The sequence below is a fragment of the Ceratina calcarata genome, unplaced genomic scaffold (assembly GCF_001652005.2).
Source record: "Ceratina calcarata isolate Rehan_Ccalc_2016 unplaced genomic scaffold, ASM165200v1 scaffold554.2, whole genome shotgun sequence".
Classification (NCBI taxonomy): domain Eukaryota; kingdom Metazoa; phylum Arthropoda; class Insecta; order Hymenoptera; family Apidae; genus Ceratina; species Ceratina calcarata.
Window position 1 is genome coordinate 728,214 of NW_017176727.1, and position 15,055 is coordinate 743,268.

At 32.5% G+C, this 15,055-nt stretch overlaps 1 protein-coding gene and 1 long non-coding RNA gene across 2 annotated transcripts in view; both read right to left on the reverse strand.

Annotated features, from left to right (window-relative positions):
• Positions 1-12,556, reverse strand: part of Pino (protein pinocchio) — a 51,338-nt gene extending 38,782 nt beyond the window's left edge. The window contains exons 1-2 of the mRNA XM_018031637.2: positions 12,422-12,556; positions 10,101-10,291 (exon numbers count right to left, since the gene is read on the reverse strand). Coding sequence (XP_017887126.1) covers positions 10,101-10,245 — 145 coding nt within the window. The 5' untranslated portion in view covers positions 10,246-10,291; positions 12,422-12,556. The remainder of the gene's footprint in view (positions 1-10,100; positions 10,292-12,421) is intronic.
• On the reverse strand, positions 9,180-9,918 carry LOC113464822 (uncharacterized). Its single transcript, XR_003389683.1, has 2 exons — positions 9,805-9,918; positions 9,180-9,717 (listed from the first exon to the last, which is right to left on the reverse strand). It is a non-coding gene; the product is annotated as an uncharacterized LOC113464822 (long non-coding RNA).
• Positions 12,557-15,055: the final 2,499 nt, after the last annotated feature.

Sequence of the window (15,055 nt, forward strand, 5' to 3'; positions counted from 1 at the left end):
TACGCTCAACTTTCTTGGTCACAAGAATCTTGGTGATAAGGGTCCTCCAATTTTCCACTTTCTTCAATGATGCAAATAGTTTAAAGAAGTACTACAATAATTATCATATGAAGTATTATAAATATCTGTGAGCGGCAATGTATGATGCAAATGGCTTAATGTCGCAAATAATTTATGAAAATTTCCGAAAACATTGGCGTCTGCTGCGAAATCTCGGACAGGAGTGAACGGAGTGAACCTCCCAGTAGCCAGCTATCGTCGCAAAAGGAAAGAAACTGTGGAGATCGTACAAGGATCACGTGAGTTCGAACGATTATTTCACGAACACGTTGTGATCACGCGGAGTCATCTGCGCGAGAGGATAGCGACATCGCCGAAGAGAGTTTCACGATCCTCTCGCGAATCACTCATCGAACGACTGCGCTCTCCTTTCACGATCTCGCCTCGAAAGTATCGAGATTTCTGATTTCAAATTCAACCGACCTGCCAATTAGATCAAAGTAAACGGCAAATGTCCGTGTTAATTAAACCCTATCCAATAATTAATTAAATTCCTTCCCGTGTAAACGTTTCTTCGGTACTCTAATTATGTAGAGTAAAATCGTCTATTTGTATACTCTCGTAAATATATATTTTCTATAAATTTATATATAGGGAAGAACAATTATATTTTAAAAAAAAGAATAGGTTTTCGAAAGTAATATTTCTTATTCCAATGCATGCATACTTATAACTTCCTGAAATTCATACATATGTATTTTATCTGTACAATTTAACGCGTAGAACAAAAGTTTCTTTGGACTATGGAATCATGTAAGGCGACGTTTTATCACCATCCATTTGAGCTGTTCGTCGGAATATTTCTTATGACACTTATCGGACCCAAGTTCCAAGCTGCATCGAACCAGTATACGGCACGTGCGACCGCAATTATACTTCATCAACCAAAAAAAAGCGTTTGATTAAAGATTAAAGAGTTCGAAAAAGAGTACGAAAAGACAGACGCAGAGAATTGATTTATGATAAGTATAATGTAAGAAAGCAGGATGACTAATATGAGAAATGCTTTATGATAAATTAAGATACTATGTATTTACGAATATTGTTACGAGACATTGATGTGGATCTACTTGTTAAACCAACAAATTAAGTTATTTAATTTACAGAGATGAGCATTAATTAAAATAATTTTCATTTTATTATTAGGTGACTTTACTGAAATTAGATACAACGAAGTAGTTATTATAGCTAAATGGTTATGAAGCATGATTCTAATTAGAGGATGATAATCATTATTTTTTATGTAACGATGATAATATTATACATATAAGAGTCAAAAATCTTAGAATCAATCCCGCAATACTCATAATTTTCACCGAATAACTTTCACAGAATCGATTAAATTTTTGAGTAAATATTTATTTGAATCTCAACTACCCAGCAGAAACAGCCAGCTGCAAGTCTGACGTTCAGGAACAAATAGTAAACGTACGTGTATATATTTAATTCCAAGAAACAGTCTCCTCTCTTTCCCTTGCTCCCTACCCGAAACGAGACTTTCAAGTCGAATTTGGCTTCAGCTCTCGACAGACGCACCGAAAAGAGCATCACATCCGCGTAACAAATTCTAGACGCAGTCGAGTGTTTTGTTTGAAAGTTGAACGACTCCGAATGGTGTTCTTCAGGGTCACGCTTATTTTCGGGAACCCGAAATCTTCGCCTTGACCGGCTGTACTTATGTACATTACGTATACGTTGTCGGCGCGGTAGTTCAGAAGCACATGAGTGGCATGAAGAAACTTTTTAAATTTTGAATGTACCCATTTGTATTTTATATTTAACCTCTTCACTCATCGCTAGCAGGCTTTGCTGTTTTGAATGTTACAATTAGATCAGAAAACAGCGGATATGGTGTTAATAGACGATTTGCAAGGTTGATTACGGTATTGTGATGCACGATGAAATTCAGTTCAATGAACTGAATTTTATACACATGTGTCACATTATGAAGTCAACGAAATTGTTTATGATAATTTATTCGAATACGAATATTCACTCACTGCGCTATGTCTTCGTAAAAAATTGGAAGATGTTTGATAATATCTGCTTACGTGAAAATAGATAAATTACTTACAGTTGATAGACAATAAGCACTTTATTTCTGGTAAAAGTAAAATAAAATATTATTGAATACTATAAATAATTTTAGACGATATGGAGACAATAAATATGTAAATACTTGCAAATAGGTATTTTTCGGTAAAAATAAAATTATATATGTATTAGATACTGACCATGACCTGCATAAGCAATTTTAAACGATACAGCACATTTTTTATTTTATCAAATCACTTTGTCAAATACTACGTCTACCAACAATTGCGAGGTTTTTTAGTCACGTGAAGTTGAAAACTATGTAGTCGGAGTAGAGTCACATGGCGAACATTGGACGTTGTTCAAAGTTTAGAACTTAAGAAATGCATTTTGAAAACTCGAAACGAGTAATTACCATACTTGATTAAAATTAGAATATAACGCCGGAAGGTATTCCTTCCTGTTGTTGTCTCTTTTACAACTTTTGTGATATAAAATGTATTTAAATCAAGGAATATTTTTACTTATTAAAATTTTATAGAGGTTCATTATCTTTGATGAATGTATTTAACAAGACTATTTTGTCTTGTTCATTGTTCAAACATAAATACAAAACATGTAAAGAAATATAATTATTTGTCTGCGTTTCAATATTTTTTATTTATTACGACGTTAAATTTTGTAACTCAAAAAATATTAACAATTTTCAATCAAAGTCAAGCCGTTAAAATATTAGAATCAATAACATGCAAGACTAGATTTAAACATGAATTTCAATAAAATTTTTGGAACATACTAGAGACTTCAATTAAACTTTTATTATATTTCATCTCCTAGGAGAACCTGGAATTAATTATCGGTTCAACTCACAGTTTGGGTGGAAATCTGAATCTAACAACAAGGCAAAAGTTAATCTACAGAATTACTCGGTCATCAGAATAATGTCGAGCAAATCAGTGTGTAAAAAATGCATAAATCTTGTCAAGGAGAAGATTGCGAACTCGTGCATCTGAGACTTTTCATCAGTACCTAATTAGACTGGCAAACTGAAAATAAGCCGACGGTCTTACCTATTTTTAGCTGCGACAGTCGTTTAGTGGCTAAATATAGGTTTAATTTATTAGCGTGTTATTAAACTCTGCATATGGAAACATGGCGGAGCTCCACTTCAAACAGACCAGGGTAAACGTTCTGCATTTATGTGCTTTTAGCAAAAAGTATTTTAAAAAATATTATATATAAGCGATTCTTCATCTGGTTTGATATTAACGTATCAATTTTATTTATATTGTCTATCAGTAAAAGTTATAACAACTAACTTTTAATAGAACTTAGACATAAGGCTTGTAATTCGATATCGTGTGTAGCTGTTGCTTCTTTGCGATTTACTTATTCTTGTACGAGAGGCATTGTATAAATAGTTCGGAATTACATCACGGGAAGACATTGGACAAGGTTTTGTTTTATTGTTGTCTGTACTAGTTTATTATTTGGCATTTTTTCAGTTTCTCGTCTCTGACGAGAAATTACAGAAAAACTGAAATAAATCTGGTATGTCAATACCGAACAAAAATTCTATACATAAATCATGCTATCTTTTTAATTTATTTCTCCTGACCGAAATCACCTTTTGTTAGAACGTTTCAATGCTTTGTACATAAACCATTCCTCTCTGATAATCTTAATTAGGGACATAAAATGATGAGCGACCTTACATTCACGGCCAACGTTGTATATCTACTGCGATCGCTCTTCTAGTTTGCCATTATTAACTTTATAGCATGATTTCTCAAGTTTGCTTTATTAGAATAAATATTCCGACGTCAAATAATAAATCTTTTACATGCGATGAGCTTTTTGTTCGTCGACATTAAAATATAGTCCACAATGTAGGTTACAGACTTCAATAATTTACATCATCCAATATTTATGAATCAAATAGATAACATCTCATGTAAAGAAATATAATTATTTGTCTGCGTTTCAATATTTTTTATTTATTACGACGTTAAATTTTGTAACTCAAAAAATATTAACAATTTTCAATCAAAGTCAAGCCGTTAAAATATTAGAATCAATAACATGCAAGACTAGATTTAAACATGAATTTAAATAAAATTTTTGGAACATACTAGAGACTTCAATTAAACTTTTATTATATTTCATCTCCTAGGAGAACCTGGAATTAATTATCGGTTCAACTCACAGTTTGGGTGGAAATCTGAATCTAACAACAAGGCAAAAGTTAATCTACAGAATTACTCGGTCATCAGAATAATGTCGAGCAAATCAGTGTGTAAAAAATGCATAAATCTTGTCAAGGAGAAGATTGCGAACTCGTGCATCTGAGACTTTTCATCAGTACCTAATTAGACTGGCAAACTGAAAATAAGCCGACGGTCTTACCTATTTTTAGCTGCGACAGTCGTTTAGTGGCTAAATATAGGTTTAATTTATTAGCGTGTTATTAAACTCTGCATATGGAAACATGGCGGAGCTCCACTTCAAACAGACCAGGGTAAACGTTCTGCATTTATGTGCTTTTAGCAAAAAGTATTTTAAAAAATATTATATATAAGCGATTCTTCATCTGGTTTGATATTAACGTATCAATTTTATTTATATTGTCTATCAGTAAAAGTTATAACAACTAACTTTTAATAGAACTTAGACATAAGGCTTGTAATTCGATATCGTGTGTAGCTGTTGCTTCTTTGCGATTTACTTATTCTTGTACGAGAGGCATTGTATAAATAGTTCGGAATTACATCACGGGAAGACATTGTAAATTCCTAAGTTTCTAGCATCGAATAACAATTGGTTTTGTTTTATTGTTGTCTGTACTAGTTTATTATTTGGCATTTTTTCAGTTTCTCGTCTCTGACGAGAAATTACAGAAAAACTGAAATAAATCTGGTATGTCAATACCGAACAAAAATTCTATACATAAATCATGCTATCTTTTTAATTTATTTCTCCTGACCGAAATCACCTTTTGTTAGAACGTTTCAATGCTTTGTACATAAACCATTCCTCTCTGATAATCTTAATTAGGGACATAAAATGATGAGCGACCTTACATTCACGGCCAACGTTGTATATCTACTGCGATCGCTCTTCTAGTTTGCCATTATTAACTTTATAGCATGATTTCTCAAGTTTGCTTTATTAGAATAAATATTCCGACGTCAAATAATAAATCTTTTACATGCGATGAGCTTTTTGTTCGTCGACATTAAAATATAGTCCACAATGTAGGTTACAGACTTCAATAATTTACATCATCCAATATTTATGAATCAAATAGATAACATCGTTTACGACAATAAATCTGACTAAATAAAAAAGTCGAAATGTTCAAAAAGTGAGAATACCAGATCACTAATTATATGTAAAAAGGCATGAAAAAAATTTAATAGTGCAAGAAGTAAGAGCGTATCGATGAAAATTTATAAATTTTATAAAACTACAGGAATGTTAAATGAGTCCTATAATGTATGCCTAATTCACAAAATTGAATAGAACGAAAACGTATCTATGATCAATATACATTAACTTCGATGAAAATTGAGTTTATCATAATATGAATACACAGCAAAAGTACTTTCATGTGAACTAAGTTAATACGAAAATGTTAATGAGTAATATACTTGTGTAAGCATAAAATTCATTCACATTCGTTAACTATCTTTTAAATCGCGCACAATCAAGTAAAGGACAATGTCAGTACGTCAATTTCTAGAGAATCACGTGCACTTTGAGTGATAACTTTAAAAAACAAATGCAAAGCTATGCGATACGGTATAATAATTCGCTCCTTAAGCGACATCATAAATTAAAAAAAAAAGTATTTTTAAAAACAAATATATTTAAATATGTATGCGATAGATGCATATTTTTTTTTGCAACAATAAATCAACGAAAATTGTAAAATACATATGTTAATTGTTCATTCTATATGTATACACTTGTATTACCTTGTAGTACACTTGTATTTTATACATAGTTCTAAGAACTCAATCTCAGAAAGTGAAATTTTTTTATAAAAAGAAAATTCCACGTGTAGAACGTAAAATGTCAAAATATGAACTACTGATCCGCTGAAGTCTTACAAGCAGCGAAGTTCCCAATACATACTTATGTATCTCGACAAACTTCGAATCCATGAATGAAATTATTCTGTAAATGTAACCGCGCAGCCACTTAAAGGTCATCGCGACTTCCTTGATCCAAAACGTAATCACTTTACTTCTGTCAGCTGTTAAATTAATTCACAAGCGCAATCATTTCTATCTGACTGTTAAATTACATCGAACACCAGATTATAATATGTTGACCGAAAACTAATAAGCTCAGTCCACTTCAGATTAAGATTTTGAATAACGCCTACATTTAGAAAAAAAAGATATGATTGAAGAAAGTAGACGTAAGTATGATAATCAGGGTCGACGAAATTTTATATAATATTAGCTTTTATCGCAATTGATAAGTAACAATTATGAATAATTTGCGCTCAAAAGAAACTGTTATCCTTATCGCAAGCAGTGGCCTGATCTAGTCAGCTGAGAATGCAGTTTGGCTCAAAGATTGTGTTGTTCGTTGTGCGCAGGGGGTCGAGATAAACTTACTGACCTGATTGCGGAAAATTTTAAAACTGTACATTATTACTAATGTACTCAGTTCATTAGGAAGACGAGTAACTTCATTTCGTACTTGGCAGAATGTTGAGAAATATTATTATCGTATTCAAGAGCATGCATGTAAACTACAATAAGTATGATATATTGAGGATTACAATAATAACGATAAGACAAATAAGACTGAATTTTGGTTTTCTAACTGAATGGAATTATTATAATAGCAATTTTGTATCTATAAATCAATTATTACTGCATACTTTCAAGAAGATATAAAATAATTCTTTAAGGAATGATATATCAAAACTTCATTATACCTCCATCTGGTATTTAACGCAAAAGCAAAGTTGTTGATAATGAAGGATGTGACAATATGTTTCTGTAATTCTGAGATCATACTAGTTACTATTCTGATATGTACTACATGATTAATATAGCAGGTACAACTATTTTCTTTTCTGCTAGAATAAAAATATAAACCAAATGATAGGACATTGCTATTAGTCACGCGATGCAACGAGATATTGACCCAAGCCGAACAAAGAACTATTGCTATCTAATCGTCAGTAATTAATGCACGCGTAAATGCAAATTATAATCGGTAGCCGCTACCGACGCGTACTCACTCCCGGTTGATTTCTCAGGAAGAAAGCTGATATGCACGTGGATCCAATTTTGTCCTTAGTTAGATCAAGTTCCTTCCTTACGAGAACCATGCTCGCTTCGCGTCTAATATAATAATAGAACCGGGGCCCAAGTTATGTGCGTACATATGTATATGTATACATGCGTAAGAATTCTCTTCATTCCACACGTGTACGAGAATCAAACGACTCGTTTCGATCTAGCAGTATCATACGTGACACGAACATTTATACTAGTTATGTATCAAACAATTTTTTGTACCGATAAAACAAGCACATTTTTATTATTGAAGATAAAATATTAATTTGTACACATGACATTGTTTAAAAATGAAGAGTACAGGTGAACTGTTTATTCAAGTTGGTATATTAGTTTTCGACGTAAAGGAAGCTGTAGACAACCGAGATACAAGACAGCTTCACATTAAATGAAGACTAATAAAACAAAGTTCGAAAGAACGGAATAGATGCTTCATTTTTTCCTTATTGTACAAGCACTACGAAAGGATAATATTAAAACGATGTACATACTCTGACGTCAATATCAGTGCAAGATGTGTGGTCATCTAACGTAACAAGATCGTTTCATACGTGATAAAATGTCAGCTGGCAACTGGCAATACGATAAGCTTTCGGTCTGCATAATGTACATCTTTAGAGCTCACGAAATTCTCGAGATCAGCACACACTATTTTCGCACTCTTTCCAAATGTGCATCGAAAGAAACGAAAAAATTATTATCAACGGTTATTATATATAAGATTAGTAAATATGTTTAAAAAAAAGGCAAGATATATGTATCTATTAATATCAGATTTGTCTCATCCTGCATCTGCGTCATTCATCCTACCGTCATAAATCCCCAAAACAGGTCTAATATTATCATACTAATCTGCTTAATTTTCCACCCAGATGTTTCTTCTTCTTGTTTATGTGCATATACATATCGTTTATACGTAAATGATCAAAGTTACGTTATTATATGAGTTAGGCGTCATCACTAATCTATTATTAATTTGATACGCATAAGATACGTGTTGCGTGTATCGTCGACGGCAATTCTTGACGTTTGATGAATGCTCAATGAATAATTGCTGGTTGAAGACTACTTAACAATTTACTGAGACTTTATTTTACAAGATAAAATGTTTCTGTGAGTAGTGTACGAGAGAGAGTTGTTTGCTGTCCAATGTTTGAGATCTGAGTGTGAGTCTATGACGAACGAAGTACTGATTTTATGCTAAAAAAGACTGACTTTTCTAACAAAGAGTTGTACGTCTGGTACAGAGATGCCGGAAAAATTTCAGAAAAACCCAAAAAAGCACGAAGTAAGAAGAAGCTTATTAACCCCTCATAAACGGCCAGAGAAGGTATATGGATTTATCGTCAAACTCTTTTTGTGATTTATGACGCAGTTTGGTCACTGTGTACCTTTTCAGACTCAACAATACGTGTATGTATTCTATCTGCATCGCGATGACCATCGATTGCTTCGCATTATTGGTTCGCCGATGTCATTAAATACCGGTCATAGGACACGTTGGAATTTTCGCGAGAAATTTCGCACACGACTACGCACGTGCATACATAACGTTGGGTTATTAGACTAAAGATTGCAGTGTTATACTCGCGTTGCCACTGCAGTAACAATGATACCTTATATTCGATACGTGATCCCCCATGCGTAATCGTGAAGTTTGGAGTGCGAATGTACGTTCGCGTTTTAAGCTTCCATAATGCCAACGATACTCCGAGTTTTGAAAGTTCTGCAGATACATAGTTTAACGAAACAGTGACGGTCGAATAGTAGTAAATAGCGGAAAATATTTTATTGTCTTGAGCATCTTCTCAAAATTTGCTAGAGATGCTCAGGTAAATCTGTACAGGCTTATCGAAAGTGTGTATGACAAATTGAACAGTTATTATGACCTGTATAGGCGATCGAAGAAATTATGAAAAATCATTGGACGTGCCTGAACCGGAGAAACCTGTGCAGGTAAACCGAAACGTTTGTAACGACGCTCAAGCCACCCATGGAGAAAATGTCCGCTTGTGAATTTGAGATTTGGAATACTTTTATATTTACTACTTTTAAATTAAGTACTTTTAAATTTCCATCTCGTATTGTAAAAAATATCAATCTTTATCGTTATCTAAACACGTTTTTATCATTTTTACAAGGCTACTTATAAATCTCGTCAGCCGAATCAACATTACCAAAGTCACGTTCTAGAGTTACATAAAACATACGTAGATATTTCTTTTGCTTTTTATTCCTCACATGTTCAATTTTCACGCGAAGCCCTTATATGAAATGTATTCAATAATCTCACTAAAAAAGCCTGCAATTATTGTAATGTCGTTCGTTGACATCCTGTTTACAAATGAGACTGAACAGATTCATCGAAATGCATCAATGCACTACTTACACTTACGTACATCCGGTAAATGTGCGCAGACTGGTACGAAGGGTACCTAGGCAGATCTACCTGAGCATGTGTAGCCAGAAAACAGGTAGGACACAGGCAGCAATGTTCCCTAGCCCCTAACTGACAAAACCTATCTATCAATCAACTATCATCCGCCTCTTATGTGATATACATATTTATAGAATAACAATTTTTTAGTAAAATAAAGTATTCCATCGTTTACTCGTGAATACCTACTTATTGCATATACCTGTCCGTTTAAAATAACTGTATGTAATAGAAGTGAATGTACTCACGTTTATTGACGCCAAATGTAATATCGCTGAGTTGTATACTGCGCAGAACATTATGAGCAACAGTGCAAGGATTCGATGGGGCAAAGTCCGGGTCATCGATGTCGAAGGACACACTTTCCTCGAATTCTGTCAAAGTACTCTCCATGGTCTCAAAAATACCAGTCGATCAACAGCACCGGAGGATCTTCAATCTGAAAACGAAAGAAGACTTACGTAAAATGAACTTTTCTTTGTTCTTTGTATAAACATGAATTCTCTGTGTTCATAGTATGACCTACGTATTTATGAAGAATAAAATGATTTGCAAAAATTATTTTTACGAAGCTTTTGTACGATTCATGTTCTTGATAAAATGTAATTCAGATATATGTATTTAAAAGATAGGCTTTAATGAAATATTCGATGACTTTAATGTAGACATGTAATATGTATATTATGAATAAGGACGCGAGGTCAGTCCACGGAGCAGGTCAATAGCTTGTATTATGGACATGCTTTACTTTTGAATTAAATATTATTAGATACCATTACAATAACGATCGACATGCACAGAGTGCGTGCCAGTTAATAAATGCATGCGCTATCTGGGCGCTGTACTTGAGATAAAAAAACGTACTGTAACGTAACTTTTGTTAGACAAATTACGTAACATACTGTGGCCACATGTATGAATAAACTTGCCACGGTAATTAAAATACTTGGTTTGCGTTCACTGCGAAGGATGTTAATATTTCTAATTCTCTTCATCGATGAATAAATCAGCTAAAGACGATTATAAATACGCGCGTGCAAGCATTTACAACATTAAATCTTAAGAACTTGTAGACTCGCGAACATGTGATAATACAAGTAACTACACATGTACGTCTTACACGTGCTAATGATGGTTGATTACTTATATGCATATAGTTCGGTACTGTGTGATCCGAGTTCTTAAATATTCTGCTCATAAATTTGAATATTCAAAAAATTCGCGATACTCAGAATAATCGTGAACAGAAATGGAAAACGAAGAATCGTGTATGAATGTAAATATCTTATTAAAAAATGGGAGGAAGAAAAAACAGTTCGTTCACGCATTGGCACCATGGATCGCATAATTTTTCCCGCACGGCTTGCTTCCTCTCTTTTTCGCCCGTATTTCGATCCCCACTACTATTTTCCTCATGCGCATTCGCTGACCATGCCTAGCATACTCCCATCAAGTACCAGTGCCCACCATGGTCGCGTCGTCCCCACTTTCCGGCCGAGGGAAAAATTATGCGGTCCCTGATTGGCACGTGTTCCTCCATGCTCGCATAAGCATGGATAGATTCGTGGATGAAGCAGAACGAAAATGGCAATTTTTAATGTGCTCAGCGAACGACTTTGTATACTGCGTAACGTGATATGTATCATAACTTCAAGGATCTTTCTTTTGTGATAGAAATCATTTAATTCGTTTTCGAATTCTGTAACGCGTAACGTAAACAGTACATTATGATACTACGCATTATAATCCCTGCTTTTATTTTGCACTTACTCACGATAAGAAATTATCAACTCTTTTTCAAGGATCTATTCATTTACCTGTAATCCACCGTTTGAAGAACGTGTTTACGTGAAACTCTGATTCATATAATTGGTAAATTAAATGATTTTAAATACTAATTAGTATTAATTACCTTTCATATAAATTCCCAGGATGCGAACAATTCCATTCTTGTTTAAAACAATGCACATTATTGAACAATTAGCAGAATCGAATGCATCGATTAAACAATGAGAAACAATTCTGGCGCATAAATGTTGTTCCATATTGAATGACACGTTCGAATGGTATACAGAGGTAAGTATTCTATATACTGGCAGTTATTACGTATCAGAGGAAGTACTTATCATAATCGAAATTACGATTTGAAATGAAAAATGTGTAAGATCTCGTACCGGATTACAAAAAAGTATTCGTCACACAAGAATAAACATTTCCTTCAAGTTATAAAAAAGTCGCATGTCTGAGTATTCAGGAAAATGCCGATCGTAAATATCAATACAGAATATAATTTAAAAATATTCAACACTCACCAACGAAATTTTAGAATTTTAGAACAACATAGATCTGAATAGAGCAATAATATATATTGTACTCTTAATTTTCACAGTTTACATTAAATATTTTAAATTGTTAAATACTGATCTGATATACTAATTTGAAAATATATAAGTAATAAATCGCGTATACGTGCAACAAATGTTATCTGACAACAAAGAGATGTACACTTTATCTTAAATTGTAAGGAAATCAGGATGTTATATGTCGAAATATATGAATAAACTCGTACCTGTTTATTGTTCCTGCAACCAGTTGATTCTCTCGAACTACCCGACTCGTTAACACTGAATTTTCTAAGTATATATTCCCGATAGAATGTACGGGACGCGTAGGAATGACACGTTCCTACGAACTACACGTACCGGTCGCTGATGGACGACTGACAACGACAGCCTAACGCGCTACTAAGCAACAGTTTTTATCACGCATTCATAGTGTAAACATTTGAAAAAAATATGGTTACCGTTCCGCACTAATTATGTTATCAAACTTTACATATGTATTTACACCTATGATTTTGTGTCGTTTAATTTCCAACGTTCGTTCAATTTCGAATAACTTGATAATAAAGAGGAAACGATTCGATTAGTAATTTGATCTTGTGATAAGATCATTTTCCACGATATCCTATCTCAAAAAAATAATTTTCACAAACGTCACATTTCACAGAATTCTTATACTACCGGAAATGAACAGTAAATAATTTCATATAGAGCATTTCGACACAGGTAGATTTTGCCTAGACGCAAACAATCTTTTATAGAATAAGGAAGTTATGGAACAAATAGTTGAGGAACATGTCTTTTACTTTCATAGTTCGTGACATAAATGGAAGCAAGAGGAGGGAGATACAAAATCACTCTTTTTTGCCATGAACCCTTTTGAACATCATAATAATATTTTTTAACTGAAAAATTATTCTGTAAAAAATGTTCGTTACAAGTATACAAATTTGAAAATCGTCTATGAATTCCGATGTATGGTTTCGATTGCGATTTGCAATTCAAGGAACTTGGCGATCTAGGAAATATAATACATATATAAAAAATGCTTAATCTGTTACAATAATGATGAAAATAACATTTATTAAAATTAATATATTCTGTACATTACAATATATATTTATACTATAATATGCAAAATATATTCTTATATACATTTGCCATACTTAAAAATTATAAAGTGTAATCTCTGTCCAAGTAGGCAGCACACCTGGAAATATTCACAAGATTCAGTTCTTCATTAAAATCTGCATACACGTACAAAGATCTACATCTAATATATTTCTAACTTATTTTCTTTAACAATAATCTACATTACTCATAAAGCAATATTCTATATATTAAATATCCAGTCAGTTTTCGACTTTATTTTTCGCAATGCTCTTTCCACTTAATATTCTATGTCCTATCTACTAAGTTCTAGCAATACTCTGTATCATATCTATTACTCTGTAGCAATACTCTATAACAAATCTATTAGTTTTTCAACAATACTCCGCAACATATTTGTTTTACTTTAAAACAATACTCTATGATATATCCATATTTTTTATCAATACTCTGTATCATATCCATTACTTTTTAGTAATAATCTGTAACACGTCCATTTTTTAGCAATACTATGCACTATATCCACTTGATTGTATAGTAACAGTCTGTATCATATCTACTAATTGTAAGCTATCGCAATATCCTGTATTAAATCTATTCTTTTTAAGCAATACTGTTTATCATATCTACTACTCTAATGTAATATGTATATTCAAGTTTGAGAAATTCTCTGCGAAATATTTTATATTTTAGCAGTATTCTGTATCATAGTTACTAGATTTTAACAATACTCTGTATCATATCTCTTATAGCAATACTCTATAACAAATCTATTAGCTTTTCAACAATACTCTCTAACATATCCGGTTTACTTTTAAGCAATACACTGTGACATATCGACTTTACTTTTTAGCAATGCTCAGTAAAATATCCACTTAATATTCTGTATCTACTAAGTTACAGCAACGTTCTGTATCATATCTATTACTTTATAGAAATACATTGTAACAAATATATTAAGTTTTTAACAATACTGAATATCATATCCATTACTTTGTGGCAATACTCTGTAACGTGACCATTTTTTTAAAAATACTCTATATCATATCCATTATTTCTTAGTAATATTCTGTAATATGTCCATTTTTTAGCAATACTCTGTACCATATCCAGTTGAATTGATAGCAATATTCTGTATCTTATCCATTAATTGTAAGTTTTAGCAATATCCTGTATCAAATCCATTTCTTTTGGACAACACTCTTATCATATCTACTATCTTTTTACCAATACTGTCATATCTAATACTTTTTTAACAATACATATTCTGTACCATATCCTAATAACATATTTTAGTTATATAATGTGATATATCCATTTGATCTTTTAGCAATGCTCTGTAAAATATACTCTTTGTATTTTAGCAATTTTCTGTATCACATCTACTAATCATTGACAATACCCTGTATCATATCTATTACTTTCTGGCAAAACTCTGTATCACATATACTAGCAACATACTGTATCATACCCATTGCATATATAATTTTATATGCACAGCTGTACTTCATGTAACATATGTCTTATTTGTACAGCTATACTCTGTATTATACCCATACCCATATTTCATCCTGTGTCATTTCTATTTTAGGAATGATCTATATCATATCTGTATTATTTTAATACAGCAATATCATACACCATATCTATGTTATATATTAATGCTTTATAAAATATCCATACTACTTTTTACAATACACTGAACATAATTTTGTAACTTTCGTGAGTAGCTTAGAAATTAACACCTTATA